The 16,993-nt window shown below is 44.7% G+C and overlaps 1 protein-coding gene across 1 annotated transcript in view; it reads left to right on the top strand.

Moving 5' to 3' along the window:
• The window catches only part of CSTF3 (cleavage stimulation factor subunit 3), a 731,385-nt gene that overhangs the window by 702,418 nt on the left and 11,974 nt on the right, over positions 1–16,993 (top strand). Inside the window, exons 19-20 of the mRNA XM_069623577.1 lie at positions 6,962–7,056; positions 16,405–16,465. Coding sequence (XP_069479678.1) covers positions 6,962–7,056; positions 16,405–16,465 — 156 coding nt within the window. The remainder of the gene's footprint in view (positions 1–6,961; positions 7,057–16,404; positions 16,466–16,993) is intronic.

Here is a 16,993-nt window from a genome sequence, read left to right as displayed (position 1 = left end):
CATTTGGCTCTCCTAGGAGACTAAGCACAGGGAGTTTTGGGCACCTCCCTCACTTCCTGACCACACCAGATACCCTGGAGCCAGAGGCGGGCTTCACTCGTGAATCCCGCCAAAGGCAAAGCGAACAAAGGGACCAAACCTGGTTTGGCACGCAGAGTAAATCTCAAGAAGGACCTTTCCACAAAGAAATGGCAAAAAAACACCAGGCCATTTTGACAAAAATGGCACCCTTGGGTGCCTGACTGCAGCTGCGAACGCAGCCCGCGGTAAATGCACACCACACTAGTTAAAAGTAAACCGCTGCCACGAGCCATTCAGTGAGGAATGGGTAACATAAAAATGTTACATGAGAAGCTAGACAAAGGGGATAATAAGTAACCCCTCCTGCACCCTATTGTAAGATAGTGTATGCTGTCATGGTTTGCTAGGATCGCAGCAAAAAATTGACCCTTCTCCCCCAATTGCTATATGTGGCGAGCTCAGTACCCACTGAGATTCCAACATGCTTAATCAGGGAACTCAAAAATGCAGCATATCAGTTCATATGGGGGGAAAAAGAGACCCAGGATACAAAGGCGCATCTTGACTCATCACCCGCTCCTGGGAGGCCTGGGGGTTCCGGACATTGGGCGATACATTATGGCAGTGCATCTGGCCCCAATGCTCAAGTGGGCTAAACAAGGGAACACAAAAGGTTGGAGTGGGATCGTACAGCCACACAGATCCCATTAATAGCACTTCTGGCACTAAACCCCAGGGCCCGAGAGTTGGGGGTGGAGGAGAACTATTGGGAGCCACCAAGGTATCTCCGCGTAGGTGGGACAGATCCATGCAAATGAAATAAATCAAACGGGGACTAGGCCCATTCTCCCCAATAGCACACATGGACTTCACTCCGGGCCTACAGTGCAAATTCTAGGAGGGATGGAAGGGAGCAGAGACCCTGACCTTGCGGCACATGTACCAGGATGGAAATCCGATCCCCTTCATAGAGTGCAAAAAGAAATTCGACCTGGGTGAAAAAGAAAGGTTCAGATATACACAATTAAGACACTGGATTTCTCACCCAGCAGTGAAAAAGGCAGGAACAAGAACTCCAATAGGCCTAGTACTTACTATGCAAGAGGGAGAGACAATGAGGGGGATATCAAGATTTACAGACTGCTAGATGGAGCACAACCGACAGACAACCTTCCATATAAAGAGAGCTGGGAAAGACATTGGGGAGCCAATCACGGAAAGAGAGTAGGACCAATTATGGGCTAGAGCTCACAAATCCTCCAAAAGCACAGCAATTAAAGAAGCAGCATATAAACTTTGCTACAGGTGGTACATGTCCCCCCACCGGTTACATAAAATATACCCAGAATATTCCCCGGCTTGCTGGAGACTGTCGGGGGTGGGGGGGGATCTGTTCCACATGTGGTGGATATGCCCTAAAGCGACAACCTGCTGGAAAGAGGTACTGGGGCACATCAAAGGCATAACAGGCAGGGACCTACCGTTTTCACCCCAAATTATCCTGCTGGGGGCAGTGGCAGAGGGCACACACAGCCACCTTATTAACGCACCTACTGTCAGTCGCACAAATGAAACTGGCACAAAGGTGGAAGACGAAAGAGGGCCCAACAACACCATGATGGTAGGTGAAAGTATGGGGGGGTCATGGCAATGGAGAAAGTAACAGCCATAAGAACAGGGAAATATCAGAAATACTTGTTCACTTGGTACCCCTTTCAAGACATTGTTGGGGAAAGCTAAGCTCAGTTTTATAAACCACGGTCCCTAGAAACATTCTGATCTCTTGACAGTCTAGATCACAAAGGAGGCGAGACGATACCACGGAGGAAACCTATAGAATGGGTTAAAAGACCCAGGGGCTCAACAATAAGGAGTTGGGGGGAGAGGTGTGTGGGGGGGGAGAAAGAGCTAGGGGGCGAGGGTATTGGTTAAATTACGGTAAAACAATAAGAGTGAATGTAACTCAATCTTTTTGTAAGATGTATTTTGTTGCACTTGTCATATGTGGAATGCCTTTACTGCCGAAGAAAAATAAAACAGTTAAAAAAAAAAAAGATAGTGTGTTTTGGGTTTAGAAAGTTACAAATGTAAGTAAAGTCAATTTCACTTTACTGCTCTGGAAAACAGTAGTATATCCCAGTACTTAAACCTTTGGGAAATCTGAAAGACTTCCCTGTGTCACTGCACTGAAGGTGCTGTGTGACACAATGTAAAAGTTGATGCCTATGGAGTTTGTCAGATTCCACAACCAAAAGAAACACAGTTCAAAAATCACATTAAAATACATGAGACAGTGGGGAAAAAGGGTCTCCCTCTCTCCAGGTTAAAAGTCCTCATAATCCAGCAAAGTTGCTGGGGGTCTCTAAGGTTGAGGGAATTAGCACATTTCTGAGAATTCTCCCCAACAGTAACCATTGATTTTTTTTTTACTCCTCAAGAATAGGTGTGACCTATACTGAATGTGTATGAAAAGGTTTTGACTTCCCGAGAACTACCGTTGGGTATTCCAAATAAGGTTTATACTTGTCTGTGTACCTTCAAGTATAGTGTTGTTTTTATAATTGTGATTACATATCATGTGTGATGGTACTTATTTACCCCTAGATTTATCATGACCTACCAATATTTAAATAAATCCTTTATTTTGGCATACATAGTGTTTCAGTGTTTCTTTGGAACAATGGTATTACAATTTCATTTGTACTGATTCTACAGTTCTGATTGTTCTGTTCTCATCTTGCTTGTTCTCTCTTCTGCCTTTGACACGGTCAACCATGCCATCCTGCTCAACCGTCTCCGTGATAACCTGGGTATCACTGGTCAAGCTCTGGCATGGCTGACCTCTTTCCTCTCTGACCGACCCTCCCAGGTCCAACATGGGTCCTTCCTCTCTGATATTTTTTTCTCTACCTGTGGTGTCCCTCCAGGGGTCTAACCTCTCTCCCTACCTGTTCAACCAATACCTTGCACTCCTTGCCCACCGCATCGCCTCTCTCTGCAATAACTTTCAGTGCTATGCAGATGATACCCAGCTCATTTTCAGGCTGCCCTCGGCCACCTCCTCTCCTTCCCTCATCTCTGACTGACTGTCTGCCATCCAGGAGTGGTGTGCCGCCAATGACATCTGCCTTAATGCCAGTAAGGCTGATATTCTACTCATCGGTACACCCACTCCCTCCTTCCCTGCAGCTCTCTGGCCGGCCTCTCTTGGCCCTCTTCCTGCTCCCACCTGCAAGGCCAAAAACCTTGGGGTCATCTTTGACTCCACACACTCCTGCTCTCCTCACATCTCTGACATCTCTAAGAAGTCACACTACCAGCTGCACCTCTTCAAAGGTATTCTTCCTTTCGTCTCCTTCCCCCAGAAGCTCACTTCTCCAGAGCCCTGGTTCACTCTAGGCTAGACTATTATAACAGCCTCTGTCTAAATCTGCCTGCCTCTACTCTCTGCCCTCTGCAACTTATCCAGAACAGGACTGCGAGGCTTGTCCTTGGCCTCAAGCCCAGGGATCGTATCTCTCCAGGACTGAAATCTCTGCACTGGCTCCCAGTGGCTGCGAGGATTAAGTTAAAAACCCTCTGCATTGTCCACAAGGCCTTCTGGGGCCCGGGGCCGCAATACCTTCAACTCTCTCTTCCTAAATATCTTCCCTCTCGAGCTCTTCGCTCATCCGCCTCCAACTCACTCATGGTCATTCGCTTCTCCAAGCAACGAGTTGGTGGTAGATCTCTCTCCTCGGCAGGGGCCTCCCTCTGGAACAGCCTTCCTGCCTCCCTGAAACTTGAGGAGAACCATCTCCGGTTCCGGAACCACCTCAAAACCTTCCTCTTTGCTTCTGCTTTCTCTCCCCCGCTGAATTCTTGACTGAAACTGCACTGGTTACCTGGCCACCCTTTCTGATCCCGGGCGCAGGCCCTGCCAGTTGCCCACCTGCACTGCCTCCCTGGCAACCCCTGCACTTGGGGACTGTTTTCTGTGTGCCTACCAGTACCTTTCTCGGCACTTACCTTGCACTTGCCACCTGCTGGCCATTTTACTATTTATTCTACGATCTCATATACTGCACTTTCCCCTCTCCTTTACCCCTCGCACTTTTTCCCTTTCCCCCTTCCCATGCACTTGCGCAATCTGAATGACACCTGGCCTAGTAGGATCGTTGAAACACAAAACAAAACAGTGTCCTGACAGGTTCACTAGACATACATATACATTCTATTTATAGTAGTCTCTTCAATGCCAAGAGTATGGCACAAACTATCTGAAATAGTTCCTAGGTATGATTTTTATAACTTTGTGTCCACCTAAGTCTTTATTGGGATAAGTCTTTCAAATCCACCATATCCAACTTCTGTTTAAGAGTTAATACAAAAGTAGCTTTTTTTATTATTTTTTGTTATTATTGCTCACAAGCGAGGTCTATAAGTTACCAAGCACAATTGACTAAAAGTAAATTCCAGAGCAAGCACAATCTGTACACAAATGGAACAGATGGGTGTCCATATTAATGTACACAATTTTTCATATAAAACAAAATACAATTATTTATACGCATTTGAAAAGAACATATGAAAAAAAGGGAAACTTTTTCTCTAAACAATCAACACAATGTGAATGTTGGAAATGAAAGGCCCCCTCTCGATGTTTGAAGCCATATGTAGCTGAATCTTAAATTTTCAGTTCAGTTGGGGGCATTTCCAATTTGCTAGCTAAGCTCAAAGTCTACTAGCTGACACCAGGATGGATCTAAAGGGTGTCGTACTCGTACAAGTATGAGTCCAAAAGTACAAGTAATCTACGTTTCGGCGGAGTAGGCAATCCCGCCTTCCTCAGGACCAGTAGAAGTCATGACCCCTGAGGAACAGAAAAAATAAGAACAGGGAAAAAAAGAGAGAGAAAAGACATAATCCCACTTAGAATCTCAGACTCGCAATTTAAATACCACAAAATAATGTGAATCCCGTGACTCTATGGGCAAGCAACTACAAGTCCCACAAGGCATTGGGCTCATAAATCTGTGAAGGTAGAGAGATGAAAAAGTAGGAGCGTTGCCTGTTTTCCCTTCCCTTCCCCCTCCCTTGCCTCGTCGCGCCTTGAAACACTTGTGTATAGGCACGTTATAAATGCCATATCATATCATACAGCCCTTTCTCACTCCTAAGATAAGCCTGGCTGCTCTGTCTATGGTACCATCTGCTGAGGTCGTACAGCCTTGTACTAAGAGTGGAGTCTTGTACTGCCTCAGTTGAATGGTTTTGATGAAGTTGCTAGAACTTCAGAAAAACTGTCCTAACAGCGAGGAAGCTTTTGAATCAATGACACATTTTATGCAGTTATGTGACAACACAAAACAGTTGAGGCACTTATATTTAAAGCCAATTCTCGGGGAAGAAGGGGTAAGGGATACCCGAACAGCAATGCTGTTTTTATGGCAATGTTCTTTACCACACATAGTTTTGCGGTTGCTAGATACACCCACAGATCATGGTTGCTAAGAAAGAAGCTGATAAATAATACTGCTATGGAAATCGGGTGATTAAAAAAAAAAAGGGTCAGAGGCTGCGAGCTGTGCTCTCCTCTGAGCTATGATCCTAAATGTTGCCTAATCATTATTTATGAATTTTATACTCCCAAATTGGCAATTCTTGTGAGTTTAGTAATGTTTAATGATTTAGATATGACAATGTTATGTCTAGTATTACTAGCATTACGTTTTTCATTTTTGTTTTATTTTCTTTTACTATGTAAAAGCTTGCTGACTGACTTTTTTTTCCTGTGTTTTTACCTTTTACTCAATAATGCCATATAGAGTACCATATACTCTGAAGTGCCCATCCTATGAGATTTGTCCTTTGGCCATTTTGTGCCATGGCCTATTTCCTGCCCTCTTGGGTCTGGATTTGTCATATATAGAAAGCCCTTTTCCAGGCAAAACCTCTGCTTAAATTGTGTAAAAATTGTGTTTTCTGTGTGGCTGGATGCGGAGGCTGGGACTGTCTGACCCCAGTCCACATCAAGCCAAAGTATGTCTGTTGCTGTGCAGAGGTGTTGGCCTGAGGCTGTCCGTGATTATCCAGCCCCTACGGTTTTGCATGGTGCAGATCCTTATCATTGGTAGGTTTGGGGCAACTCCAGTATAAGTCCTGGATAAAAGGAAGACTCCTGTCGCCATTTGACAGATCATTTGGCCAGTGATCACTTTGTGCAACAATTTTCAACTATTGCTGCTGTCCTAAGCCAAACATGCCCAAAAAGAAACACAAGAAACCCTTCTGCAGTTTAATTACTAAAGGGGTTCCAGCATTGCAAATGACTGGCAAGTCTAAGAAAATAGCTTGTCAACATGAGCGGTCTTTAGTTGTAACGTTGCATAAATTAAACCTAATGTGTGCATGCATGCATCCTTTTAAGTATGACAATGGTCTGAGGTTTAATGATTTTAGTTCTGTGTAGCCTCTTTCACACACACATTCTGAGTATTGTTAACCAAATTAATCTTTTACCGCTGTCAGAAAGCTCTACAACAGGTAAGTCATGCAATCTTTGTACACAGCGTGTTCCTATTTCTGTGTTATCCTATAAAGATTGACCTCTGCTTTTTACTTCAAATTAAACCATGCAAGGCATTCATGGGATTGCTGTTATTGTTCTGAAATGTTAAAGCACATACCTCTTAATTAGATCAGAAAAATGTCAGCTCATTAGATGTTAATATCCGCAAAGATTACTGTATCTTTATAAATGCCCCATATATTAAGATGCATTTATATGAAGACCTATTCATATGAAGAGATGGTTACACAAGTATACAATGTTCTCTGGTCAGCTGATTGACGAACAGTGAACAACCTTTTATTCCTTTTTCCAGATCATTTTCCTTTTATATTACTAATGATGTGCTCTCAAGAAGTTGAATTTGAAATGTTCTTTTTCTGCCAACAGCTCCAGGTCTGCATCCTGTTCCAGGGGGTGTTTTTCCTGTCCCTCCGGCTGCGGTAGTTCTAATGAAGCTGCTTCCACCTCCTATTTGTTACCAGGTGAGGAATATTTTCTCGTACCTTGCATAGTAATTGCATATAATGACAAATGGTCCGTACAGTTGCGAATGCCAGTAAGGGTAAGCAGCCCATCAAGTTCTGGACACCAGTCCTTGCAGAAGCTGCCGTATATTGCATTTTGAAGCATCATTCTGACTTGGCCAAAAATATGAACCTTTAGATCATTAAGTATACTAAAGAGGGTTTAAGGACATTCCCCAAATATATTTTGCAGAAGGGAAGTTGACAAGCACTTTTAAAGAATGTAATCAAGAGGACAATTTTTTTTATATTAGTGTAAGCACTTACTCTCCAATATATTGCTGATACTATTTATTTTTATTTGTTGATAGCGCCCAGGACCCAGAGGTATCACAGTGCTAGTAGGTGTAAACCATCTGAGCATCAGGCAAGAACATGGTATTTTGGTAACAGAATGGTTACAGACACTCAGTTATGGAAGACCTCATAATGACAAATACGTGGTTCTAGGTATAGTAGGCTTACAGAGGGCCCACTCTAGTGGACAATTAGTTGAAAAGGGCCGTTTTTAATTGTTTACACAAAGTCGGGTAGGAAGGTTCTTCAATGTGGGGAGGGCGTTCCAGAGGGTGGGATCATTGATAGTGAAGCTCAATCCTCCAGCTCTTTTTCTGATGTATGTGGGGGTGGATAGTGAGGTGATTGTGGAAGAGCGCAGGATGCGTGGATGGGATTTTTTTGCAATGCGAGGGGTAGGGAAGGGCTGTGCTGTGGAGACAGCGATGCGTCATGGATAGTATTTTGAATTCAATGTGAGCCTTGATCGGAAGCCAGTGAGTTTCACATTTAATTTGGGAGATGTGATCTGAACATTTCATCACCCACCCTGCTCTGAGGGCATTGCTTTGGATCAATTTGTAGTTTGATAATGTTTTTAGCTGAGGTGCCTGCGAGGATGGCATTGCAATAATCTAACTTGCTGCCTCTGATGGCTCTGGCTAGCGTGGGGCAGTTGTTGGATGTGAGAAACTTTATTAATAGGTTAATTAGTTTAGTTGAGTATGCTGTGGATGGCTTTGACATGGTTTTTGCATGTTGAGTTCCGAGTCAAGGTAAACCCCAAGTGTTTTGACATGGGGTGAGACGGGAATGGTGTTCCTGTCGATCTGGAAATTGGAGAAGGCAGGGGTGTTTGAGGCGATGTAGAGAGCCGACAATGAGTAGTTCCGTCTTGTCATCATTGAGGCGGAGATGGTGATTAGACATCCAGGCCCGAAGGATGCTGTAAATATGATTGATGCTGGCAGAGTCAAGCTCGTAGTTGCCCGTGAACTTGAGGAAAACTTGTGTGTTGTCTGCAAAGTTAGTGTAGGGGATATTGAGACTGTCCAGTTAATCAAAGAGGGGCTTGGAGTACATGTTGTACAATATGGTGGGGGGGAGGCAGGACCCTTGTGGAACCCTGTAGGAGACTGGGATGGGGTTAGCTGCTACTGCACCAGTAAAGACTCTCGAGGTTCGCTCACTCAGGAATTAATTGATCCAGTTGGTAGCTTCAGGGAAGAAGTTGACGGTATTAATGAGGTGGCGACCGAGGATATGATATGATTGAGATCAAAGGCTGCCGAGAGGTCTAGGAGGAGGAGGAGGAGGATGAAAAGGTCCCTTTTTGTCCCGGATTTGGTCTAGGTGAATCTTCACATCAAGGAGGGCGTATTCAGTGCTATGTCTGGGTCTGAAACTGGACTGGCGAGTAGGTTGTTGGTTTCTAGGTGTGATTGGAGTTGTAGGTTTGTTTCTTTATTTGTATGGCGCACCGAACCCTCATGTAACTTGGCGCAAAGGTTACAAGTTTACTTCAGCTTAATGTTACAGATATAGCAGATGGGAAATACATAGGATACAGGATAAAGGTATAAGTATACAGATAGATTACACCTAATGGAAAAAGTAAGATACACTATAATGTGTTGGGCATTTGAGACAGCAGGTACAGTATATACAGTATGTGAACTGGAAATGGATAAATCAATTAGGAATATAGTCAGGCGTCAGTATGGCAGACTGGAACAAAGAACTATATACCATAATGGATATTCATTAGTAGAGTGCATCGGAAGTAATTTGTTGTTGGCTGTCAGCCAATTTAAAGTTTTTTGTCTGAAACTGAGGAAGGATTGATTTTCCCTTAAGGCGGGTGGGAGTGCATTCCATGTCTAAGCAGCCTTCACAGGGAAGCTACTTCCTCCAGATTTATTTAATTTAAATCTGGTTATGACGAGGCAGAAAGAGTTTGCAGTTCTGGTAGGGCGAATCGTAGCTTTCAAGACTATTCTCTCTGCTAGGTATGGCGGAGCAGCTGCGAATCATAAATGGGGCCATAGGGAATTAACCATAAGCCTCTGGAAGGAGGCAGTCAGTAAATTGATAAAGTCCCTGGGGAGTGCTAAAGGTGGTAATGTTGAAGAGGGAGTCTTGGGGGTCCGCGAGAATTCTCATAAATGTGCTAATTCTGTTCACCTTGGAGACCCCAGCAACTTTGCTGGATTTTGAGAACTTGATTTTTTTTACCTGGAGAGTGTGAGCCTTTTTTCCCCACTCTCATGTATTTTGATGTGTGTTTTACTCTTGTGTTCTTTGATTATGGAGTTTTAGACATCTCCACAGGCATCATCTTTTCATGTGTGTTACACAGCCCCTCTGTAAAAACAGGTCCTGGTCTTCTTTTTTCACAGTTTCTTTTTGCAAAGGTCCTTCTAGAGTTTGTCTCTGCGTGCCAAACCAGGTTTGGTCCCTTTGTTCCTACGCCTTAGACAGGCTTCAGGACTGAAGACTGCCTCTGGTGCCTGAGTGTCTGGGGTGGGCAGGAAGTGAGGGAGGTGCCCGAAACTCCCTGTGCTTAGTCTCCTGGGAGACCCAAATGCACTCTGGCGTGATTGGGTGGCTGACTGTCCGGCAAGGACAAGCCACCCTGCTGGGTGAGTGACAGCTAGGCTGGAATGAATGGGAGAAAACTGTTTAAAAGGCGAGTCTCTTGGCTTAGAAGGCAGAATCGACCACTGGAATGAAAGAACCGAAGACGTGCTGGAAGAGGATGGCTGCTGCAACTCCTGGACCATTGGTTTGCCCGGTGAAGCCCTGCTGCAAGTCTGAATCGCCAAGTTCATCTCGACGGAGAAGCCCTTCAAGGATGACTTCTTCCTTTGAGTTGGTGGGACCAATCAACTTGTAAGCCCCCTGGATACCATTCTCTGAGCTGTAAATGGTCAGGAGACCCCTGCCATTAGAGAGACTGGGGCCAGCATTACAGTGGTGGATGAATCTTTTTTCAAACCTGAGGATGTTGCAAAGGCCCCCAAAGGCCTCACTAAGCTTGCTGGAGGCCGTGTTCAAATGCATTCAAGATTACCAGCTCTAATCCAGTGCAACAACATGACTGTCAAGATTCCTGTTAGTGTTCAGAGTGAGGTGCCTGGGAGAGTCCTGTTGGGGAATTACTTCAAAACTCTTGGAGTTGTATCAAGCACCCCCAGGCCTCCCAGGAAAAGGAAACGGGAGCAAACAAGGAAGGCCAGAGAGAGTACCTTAACTGCCTCTCCAGAGGATGTTACAGAAGAATCTATAACACCCAGCCCACAGGAACTACTAACTGCTATTTTTAAGAAGGAGACAAAGGGGAAACCCAAGGTCTCAATGAAAAAGCAAGAGAGCACTCCTGTGCTTCCAACCAGGACATCCCTGAGAGGACTGTCCAAAGTCACACCTGTGACTACTCCACCAGCAAAGGCTGAGTGTGAGGAACAATCAGGAAAGGTTAAATCAGCTGCTGAAGAAGATTCAGAGCTGGAAGAAGACCTTCCCCCTGTTGGAGACCTGGATCCTAAAGACCATCCTGGGCTGCAGTCTTTACTGGCAGAAGGTGGCACCTGTAGGGCAGACTTCAGCAGAGGTCAAAGAGTGTCCTACTCTTGAAGGACTTCGCCATCAGGCAGCTTCCCAGCTGGATGGGCAAGAGCCATGTTGTACTGGGAAGATGGCCTCTTCTACAGTGAACCAACTGAGCCTATCCCAGGGGACTACAGAAGACTTGTAGTGCCTCTAGAGATAGGACAACAGTTCCTACAGTTGGCCCATGAGATTCCCTTGGCTGGTCACTTGAGTTTCAAGAAGACCAAGGAAAGGCTTTCTCTCTATTTCTACTGGCCTGAGTTAGGGTCTGATGTAGGTAAATTTTGTAGGAGTTGTCACACTTTTGAACATCTGGCAAGAGTGGACCAAGAATGTGGCACCTTTTTAGTGCCTCTCCCAGTGGTGCGAGTCCCTTTTGAGAGGGTAGGAATCGACATTGTTGGTCCCTTAGACACTCAAAGTTCTTCAGGCAACTGATTTATATTGGTTGTAGTAGACCATGCTACTAGGTATCCTGAAGCCATACCTATGAGGACTGTTACAGCTCAGGCTGTTAAGGCCCTACTTGGTATTTTTACCAGGGTAGGTTTTCCTAAGCAAGTCATCTTTGACAGGGATCACATTTTATGTCCCACTACATGCAGGCCATGTGGAAAAACTGTGGAGTGACTTACAAGTTTTCAACTGTCTACCATCCCCAGACGAATGGATTGGTAGAGAGGTTTAATAGAACTATGAAGAGCTTGATAGGTGCTTTAGAGCAACCCCTTAGAAGAAAGTGGGACCTTCTACTACCATGCCTTCGATTTGCTTATAGAGAAGTCCCTCAGTAGAGAGTTGGATTTAGTCCCTTTGAGCTTCTCTACGGTCATCCAGTTTAAGGGCCCTTGCCCCTAATTAAGGGGGGGTTGGAGAGTGCTCCTTCCCCCAAGGCAGTAAGAGTCACTGACTGTGTGGTTGGTCTCCGGAGGAGAATGAGACACATGATGACAGAAGCATCAGATAACTTGAAAGCAGGTCAGGCTCTGGTGAAGCATTGACATGACCAGAAGGCCAACATGGTTGAGTTTACTCAAGACCAGCAAGTTCTAGTTATGGTACCTACAAGGCAGAGGGCCTTACAGGACAAATGGATTGGACCCTTCAAGGTTGTGGGAAAACTTGGAGAGGTCAATTAACTGGTGGACTTGGGCAATCCTAAGGAGGCCCCTAGGGTCTTTAACACCAACCGTCTAAAAGCCTATGTCTCCAGACCAGAAGTGGGAGCTTCTAGCTTCAGCTCAGGAGGAGGAGAGTGAATCTCTACCTGATCTCCTCAGAGGACAACCTTTAGATGAGAAGATGGGAGTTAATCTCTCTTCTAATTTGACACTGGAACAACCGGAGGAGTGCAAGTTTCTGTTAAATTAGTTTGCCTCCCTGTTTTCACTATCGCCAAGCTTGAGCCCTTGGGGCCAGCATGATATCCACACTGGTGACTGTTTACCTGTTAAAAGCAGAGGTTACGGGATGTCAGATCATGTAAGAACCCAAATAAAGGAAGAGGTCAACAAGATGCTTGATCTCGGGGGTAATAGAGCCATCTACAAGTCCATGGTCTAGTCCAGTTGTACTAGTGCCAAAGGCAGGATCCAAGGAGTTGAGATTCTGTGTGGACTATAGAGCTCTAAATGCAGTCACCACGACTGATGCCCATCCTTTACCTAGGACAGATGAGCTGTGGACAAACTTGGTTCAGCCAAGTACCTCAGTACATTTGACCCAACGTCAGGCTATTGGCAAATAGCTCAGACAGACCATGCCAAGGAGAAAACTGCATTTTCAACCCCAGCAGGCCTCTACCAGTGTAAGGTAATGCCTGTTGGATTAAAGAATGCACCTGCAAGATTCCAAAGGATGGTTAATCAAGTTCTGAATGGGATGGAGGACTTCTGCATGGCATACTTGGATAACATTGCAATGTTCAGCCCTACTTGGAAAGAACATGTTGACCACTTGGGATATGTTTTGCAGGCCCATCTGACCATAAAGGCAAGTAAATGTCAAATTGGTCAGAGAAAAGTGGTCTACCTTGGACATGAGGCAGGAGGATGTGAAATAAGGCCATTGCCTACCAAAGTACAAGCTGTACAAGAATGGGCCACCCCTACTACTCAAACCCAGATGAGAGCCGTCTTTGGTCTCACTGGTTTTTATAGAAACTTCATAGAGAACTATGGGTCCATAGCTTCTCCCTTAAATGTTGTGGTCTCCCCCAAATTCCCCAAAAAGGTCAGGTGGAATGAGGAGTGCACCAAGGCATTTGAAGGAGTTAAGAAAGCCCTTTGTCAAGCTCCAGTCTTAAGAGCGCCTGACTACAGCCACACCTTAATTGTGCAAACAGATGCTTCTAATACAGGTATAGGTGCAGTTCTGAGGCAGCTGGATGAGAAAGGTAGGGAACACCCAATCTGCTTCATCAGCAGGAAGCTGAAGGAACCTGAGGCAAGGTGAGCAAACGTAGAACATGAGTGTTTTGCCATTGTGTGGTCTCTGAAGAAGTTTAGACCATACTTGGATGACAGACAGACCACCAACCCTTGAGATGGTTAATGCAGATGCAAGGGGAAAATCCTAAATTGTTAAGATGGTCAATCAGCCTACAGGGGTTTCATTTTACCATTGAACACAGGTCAGGGTGTAATCACCAAAATGCTGATGGTCTCTCCAGAATGTATGACCGACTGGAGTAAGGAGATTCATCCAGGGGTGGATTAAATCCTCCTGTCCTTCAGTCTGGGGGATGATTGTTAGGGAGAATTCTCATAAATGTGCTAATTCCCTTCACCTTAGAGACCCCCAGCAACTTTGCTGGATTTTGAGGACTTGATTTTTTTACCTGGAGAGTGAGCCTTTTTTTCCACCCTCTCGTATTTTGATTGTGTTTTACTCTTGTGTTCTTTGATAATGGAGTTTTAGAGAACTCCATAAGCATCATCTTTTCATATGTGTTACACAGCACCCTCAGTGCAGTAACACAGGGAAGCCTTTATAGGCTATCCCAAGGTTTAAATACCTTCTCTGGAAAACTGTTTCCCAGAGAATGTAAAGTTAAATTGACTTTACTGGTCTTTTTAAATTCGTAGACCAGCACACACTATCTTACAGTAGTGCTAGCGGTGTTACCTAGTCTCCCCTATGTCTAGAAACTCATGTAGCAGTCAAACGTACACTTTCCCATCGAAATGGCTGGTGGCAGTGGTTTTATAAGGAACTACCATGATTTTTCCCGACCGCGAACACTGGTATCTAAAAATCACGGGAGCCATGTTTTTCAACATGGTGTCTAAGCCCCCTTTGTTTAAACAGGTCCCAGTCTTCTTTTTTCGCCATTTCATTTTGGAAAGGTCCTTCTAGTGTTTGTTTCTGCACGCCAAACCAGGTTTGGTCCCTTTGTTTCTGTGCCTTTTTTCTGGCACCCGAGTGTCTGGGGTGGGCAGGAAGTGAGGGAGGTGCCCAAACTCCCTGTGCTTAGTCTCCTAGGAGACCCAAATGCACTCTGTGGTGATTGGCTGGCTGACTGTCCGGCAAGGACAGCCACCCTGCTGGGTAAGTGGCAGCTAGGCTGGAATGAATGGGAGAGAACTGAATAAAAGGCGAGTCTCTTGGCTTGGAAGGAAGAGTCGACCACTGGACGAAGGAACCCAAAGAAGAGCTTGAAGATGGCTGCTGCAACTCCTGGACCATTGGTTTGCCCTGTGAAGCCCTGCTGCAGGTCCGAATCGCCAAGTTTGCATCGACAGAGAAGCCCTGCAAGGACGACTTCTCCCTTTGAGTTGGTGGGACCAATCAACTCCCAAGTAAGCCACCTGGACACCCATCACGGAGCTGGTTGCATTTCCTCAGAGTGCTGCGGGACACCGTAGAGCCAGGGAGAGGGACACCAGATTGTGTGCGTTGCTTGTAAACTGGCCGAAAGCTTTTGGAAGATCCTCCGGACTCCCACGAAGCAGGACTGACCAAGCCTGACCCCCGCCCCCCCCCCCCAAATTTGTTGCGTGCGGGACCGCAGATGTGAGGAAAGTCCACTTTGACAGCCAGGAACCGTGCTTATTGCTATTTGCTTTACCGCAAGGGGCTGAAACGTGAAACAGCCACTGAAAGTAAAGTTTGCCGGTTGCCAGCTTTGACGGTGCCAGTACAGTGCAGGACTCCCCTGACGTCCTCCCTCTTGTCCCCACGACTGAGGCCCAGGAACAGCGAGATCTGCAGAGCTGTACAGGAACAGAAGTCTTCAGCTGCATCTTTTTCTTCTTTACTAAGGTACTGTAAAACTAGCCTAAGAACTTGCATCTTACTGTGGAAGTGCTTGTAACTTCTGCAACTCACAAGTCTAATCATCTCGTGGCCCTACTTTTGATTCTTCTTGTTCTCAAAGACTCCTAAGAACTTGTGCAAAGACTTTTTCATTTACTTACCTGAAGTGCTGCATCCTATACAAAGACTTTGGCCTATTGACTTTGGCTTAGCCTATTGAATTGAATGACTCTTCTAAGAGCTATCTGAAAGTATTTGTATTTCTTGTGTTCTAATAACTTTAGCCTTTTACTTACTTTTCAAAGAGTATTCTGTATGCCAACAATAAGGTATTAATGTCCCCAGCACCCCTGTTACTGTAATTCACCTGTGGGTGTAGGTTGTGTCTGTGGGCCATCCCAAAAAGGCCTTGTCTGATCCAGAAACTCAGAGTGTACAGTATTTAAGTATATTTTTGTGTTACTATTCTATTGCTCCCTTCTGAAGAAGGCTTTATAACTGACTGATAAATAAATGATTGTTTATGCAAGAAACCTAGAGTGTAAGAGTTAATTTGAATACCTGTAACTGTGAATCTTTGTATAACTCCACTAGAGCTCACATTTCCCCTCTTAAAATAAGCCTGGCTGCTCAACACGCTACCAAAACTGTTTAGTACAAGCTTATACCAAAGGTTGGGTTGCCTATACCTGTAGTCATAGTTGTTTGTAGTGTTCCCAGAGGGTACTGCATTCAAACTTTGCCTAACGAGCACTAAAGTGAAAATTCTCCCCAACAGTCCACTACATTGCCATGGGGCATAATGCAATCCTGGATGCTACCCTGTGCATCCTAATGCACTATAACCATTTGTTAGGTATGTAAGACTCAGCATTGCTCGAAATTGTACTGTCACATTGTCCCATAAGAAAAAACATCTTTAGTGACAATAGTGTTTTGATTCATCAACTAGTAACAAGCAATGAGCATTTGTTTAAATCTAACTTTTAGATGGGTTCATAGAGCGTTGTGGTGCCTCAGCATCCAATGTAGCCCCATATTTCACGTGTTCAGCAGAACTCCTGGGGGCAAGTGTAACACACGTAATACTAGTGTAATTCATCCTCATTGAAGAATATGAAAATTGCTTTCTATTTCTAATACAAATGTCTTCTTTGACAGGGCCCTTTTGTGCAAGTGGATGAACTAATGGCGATCTTGCGGAGATGTAAAATGCCAGATTGTAAGTATGCTAATTTATTTTCTGATATTATCTTCTACATACAAATGTGAAATCTTCAAACGAAAATAGTGACTCCACTTCTTGCAGTCATAAAGAAAGACCATGCAAATCAGAATTATATAAACTAGATGAGATCTGTTGGACGATTTGAGTGGAATTTTTTTTATACAAATATACGTTGTAGCATGAATCTGTTAGACATCTAGCTGTTGGGTCTGGAATTATGACTTGTTTCTCCTTAATGCTTTAATTATGGGATGTTGGCCATTACCAAGTCTGGAATTTGTCTCCCCTATGATGACTGCAAGTACAGAATGTTCTATGCATCATTATCTTCAGGTTGCTTTTTCGGCCATTGAGTTCAGTCTGGAGTCGTAGACCAGAATCAAAGGCTGGTGTGGAAGCCCATATTTGCTGCAGAATGTTTTAACTCTAAGTGGGTCTTATGGGGGACTGCGAAAATGTGTTCTTAGATTTGCACACTTTTGTCAACTATCGAGAATTTCTTTCCGTTTTTTCCCCCCCCTG

This window comes from Ambystoma mexicanum, chromosome 11 (assembly GCF_040938575.1).
Source record: "Ambystoma mexicanum isolate Mex_15411 chromosome 11, UKY_AmexF1_1, whole genome shotgun sequence".
NCBI lineage: Eukaryota > Metazoa > Chordata > Amphibia > Caudata > Ambystomatidae > Ambystoma > Ambystoma mexicanum.
The sequence above is the reverse complement of the archived record's forward strand: the minus strand, read 5'-3'. Positions and strand labels throughout refer to the sequence as shown.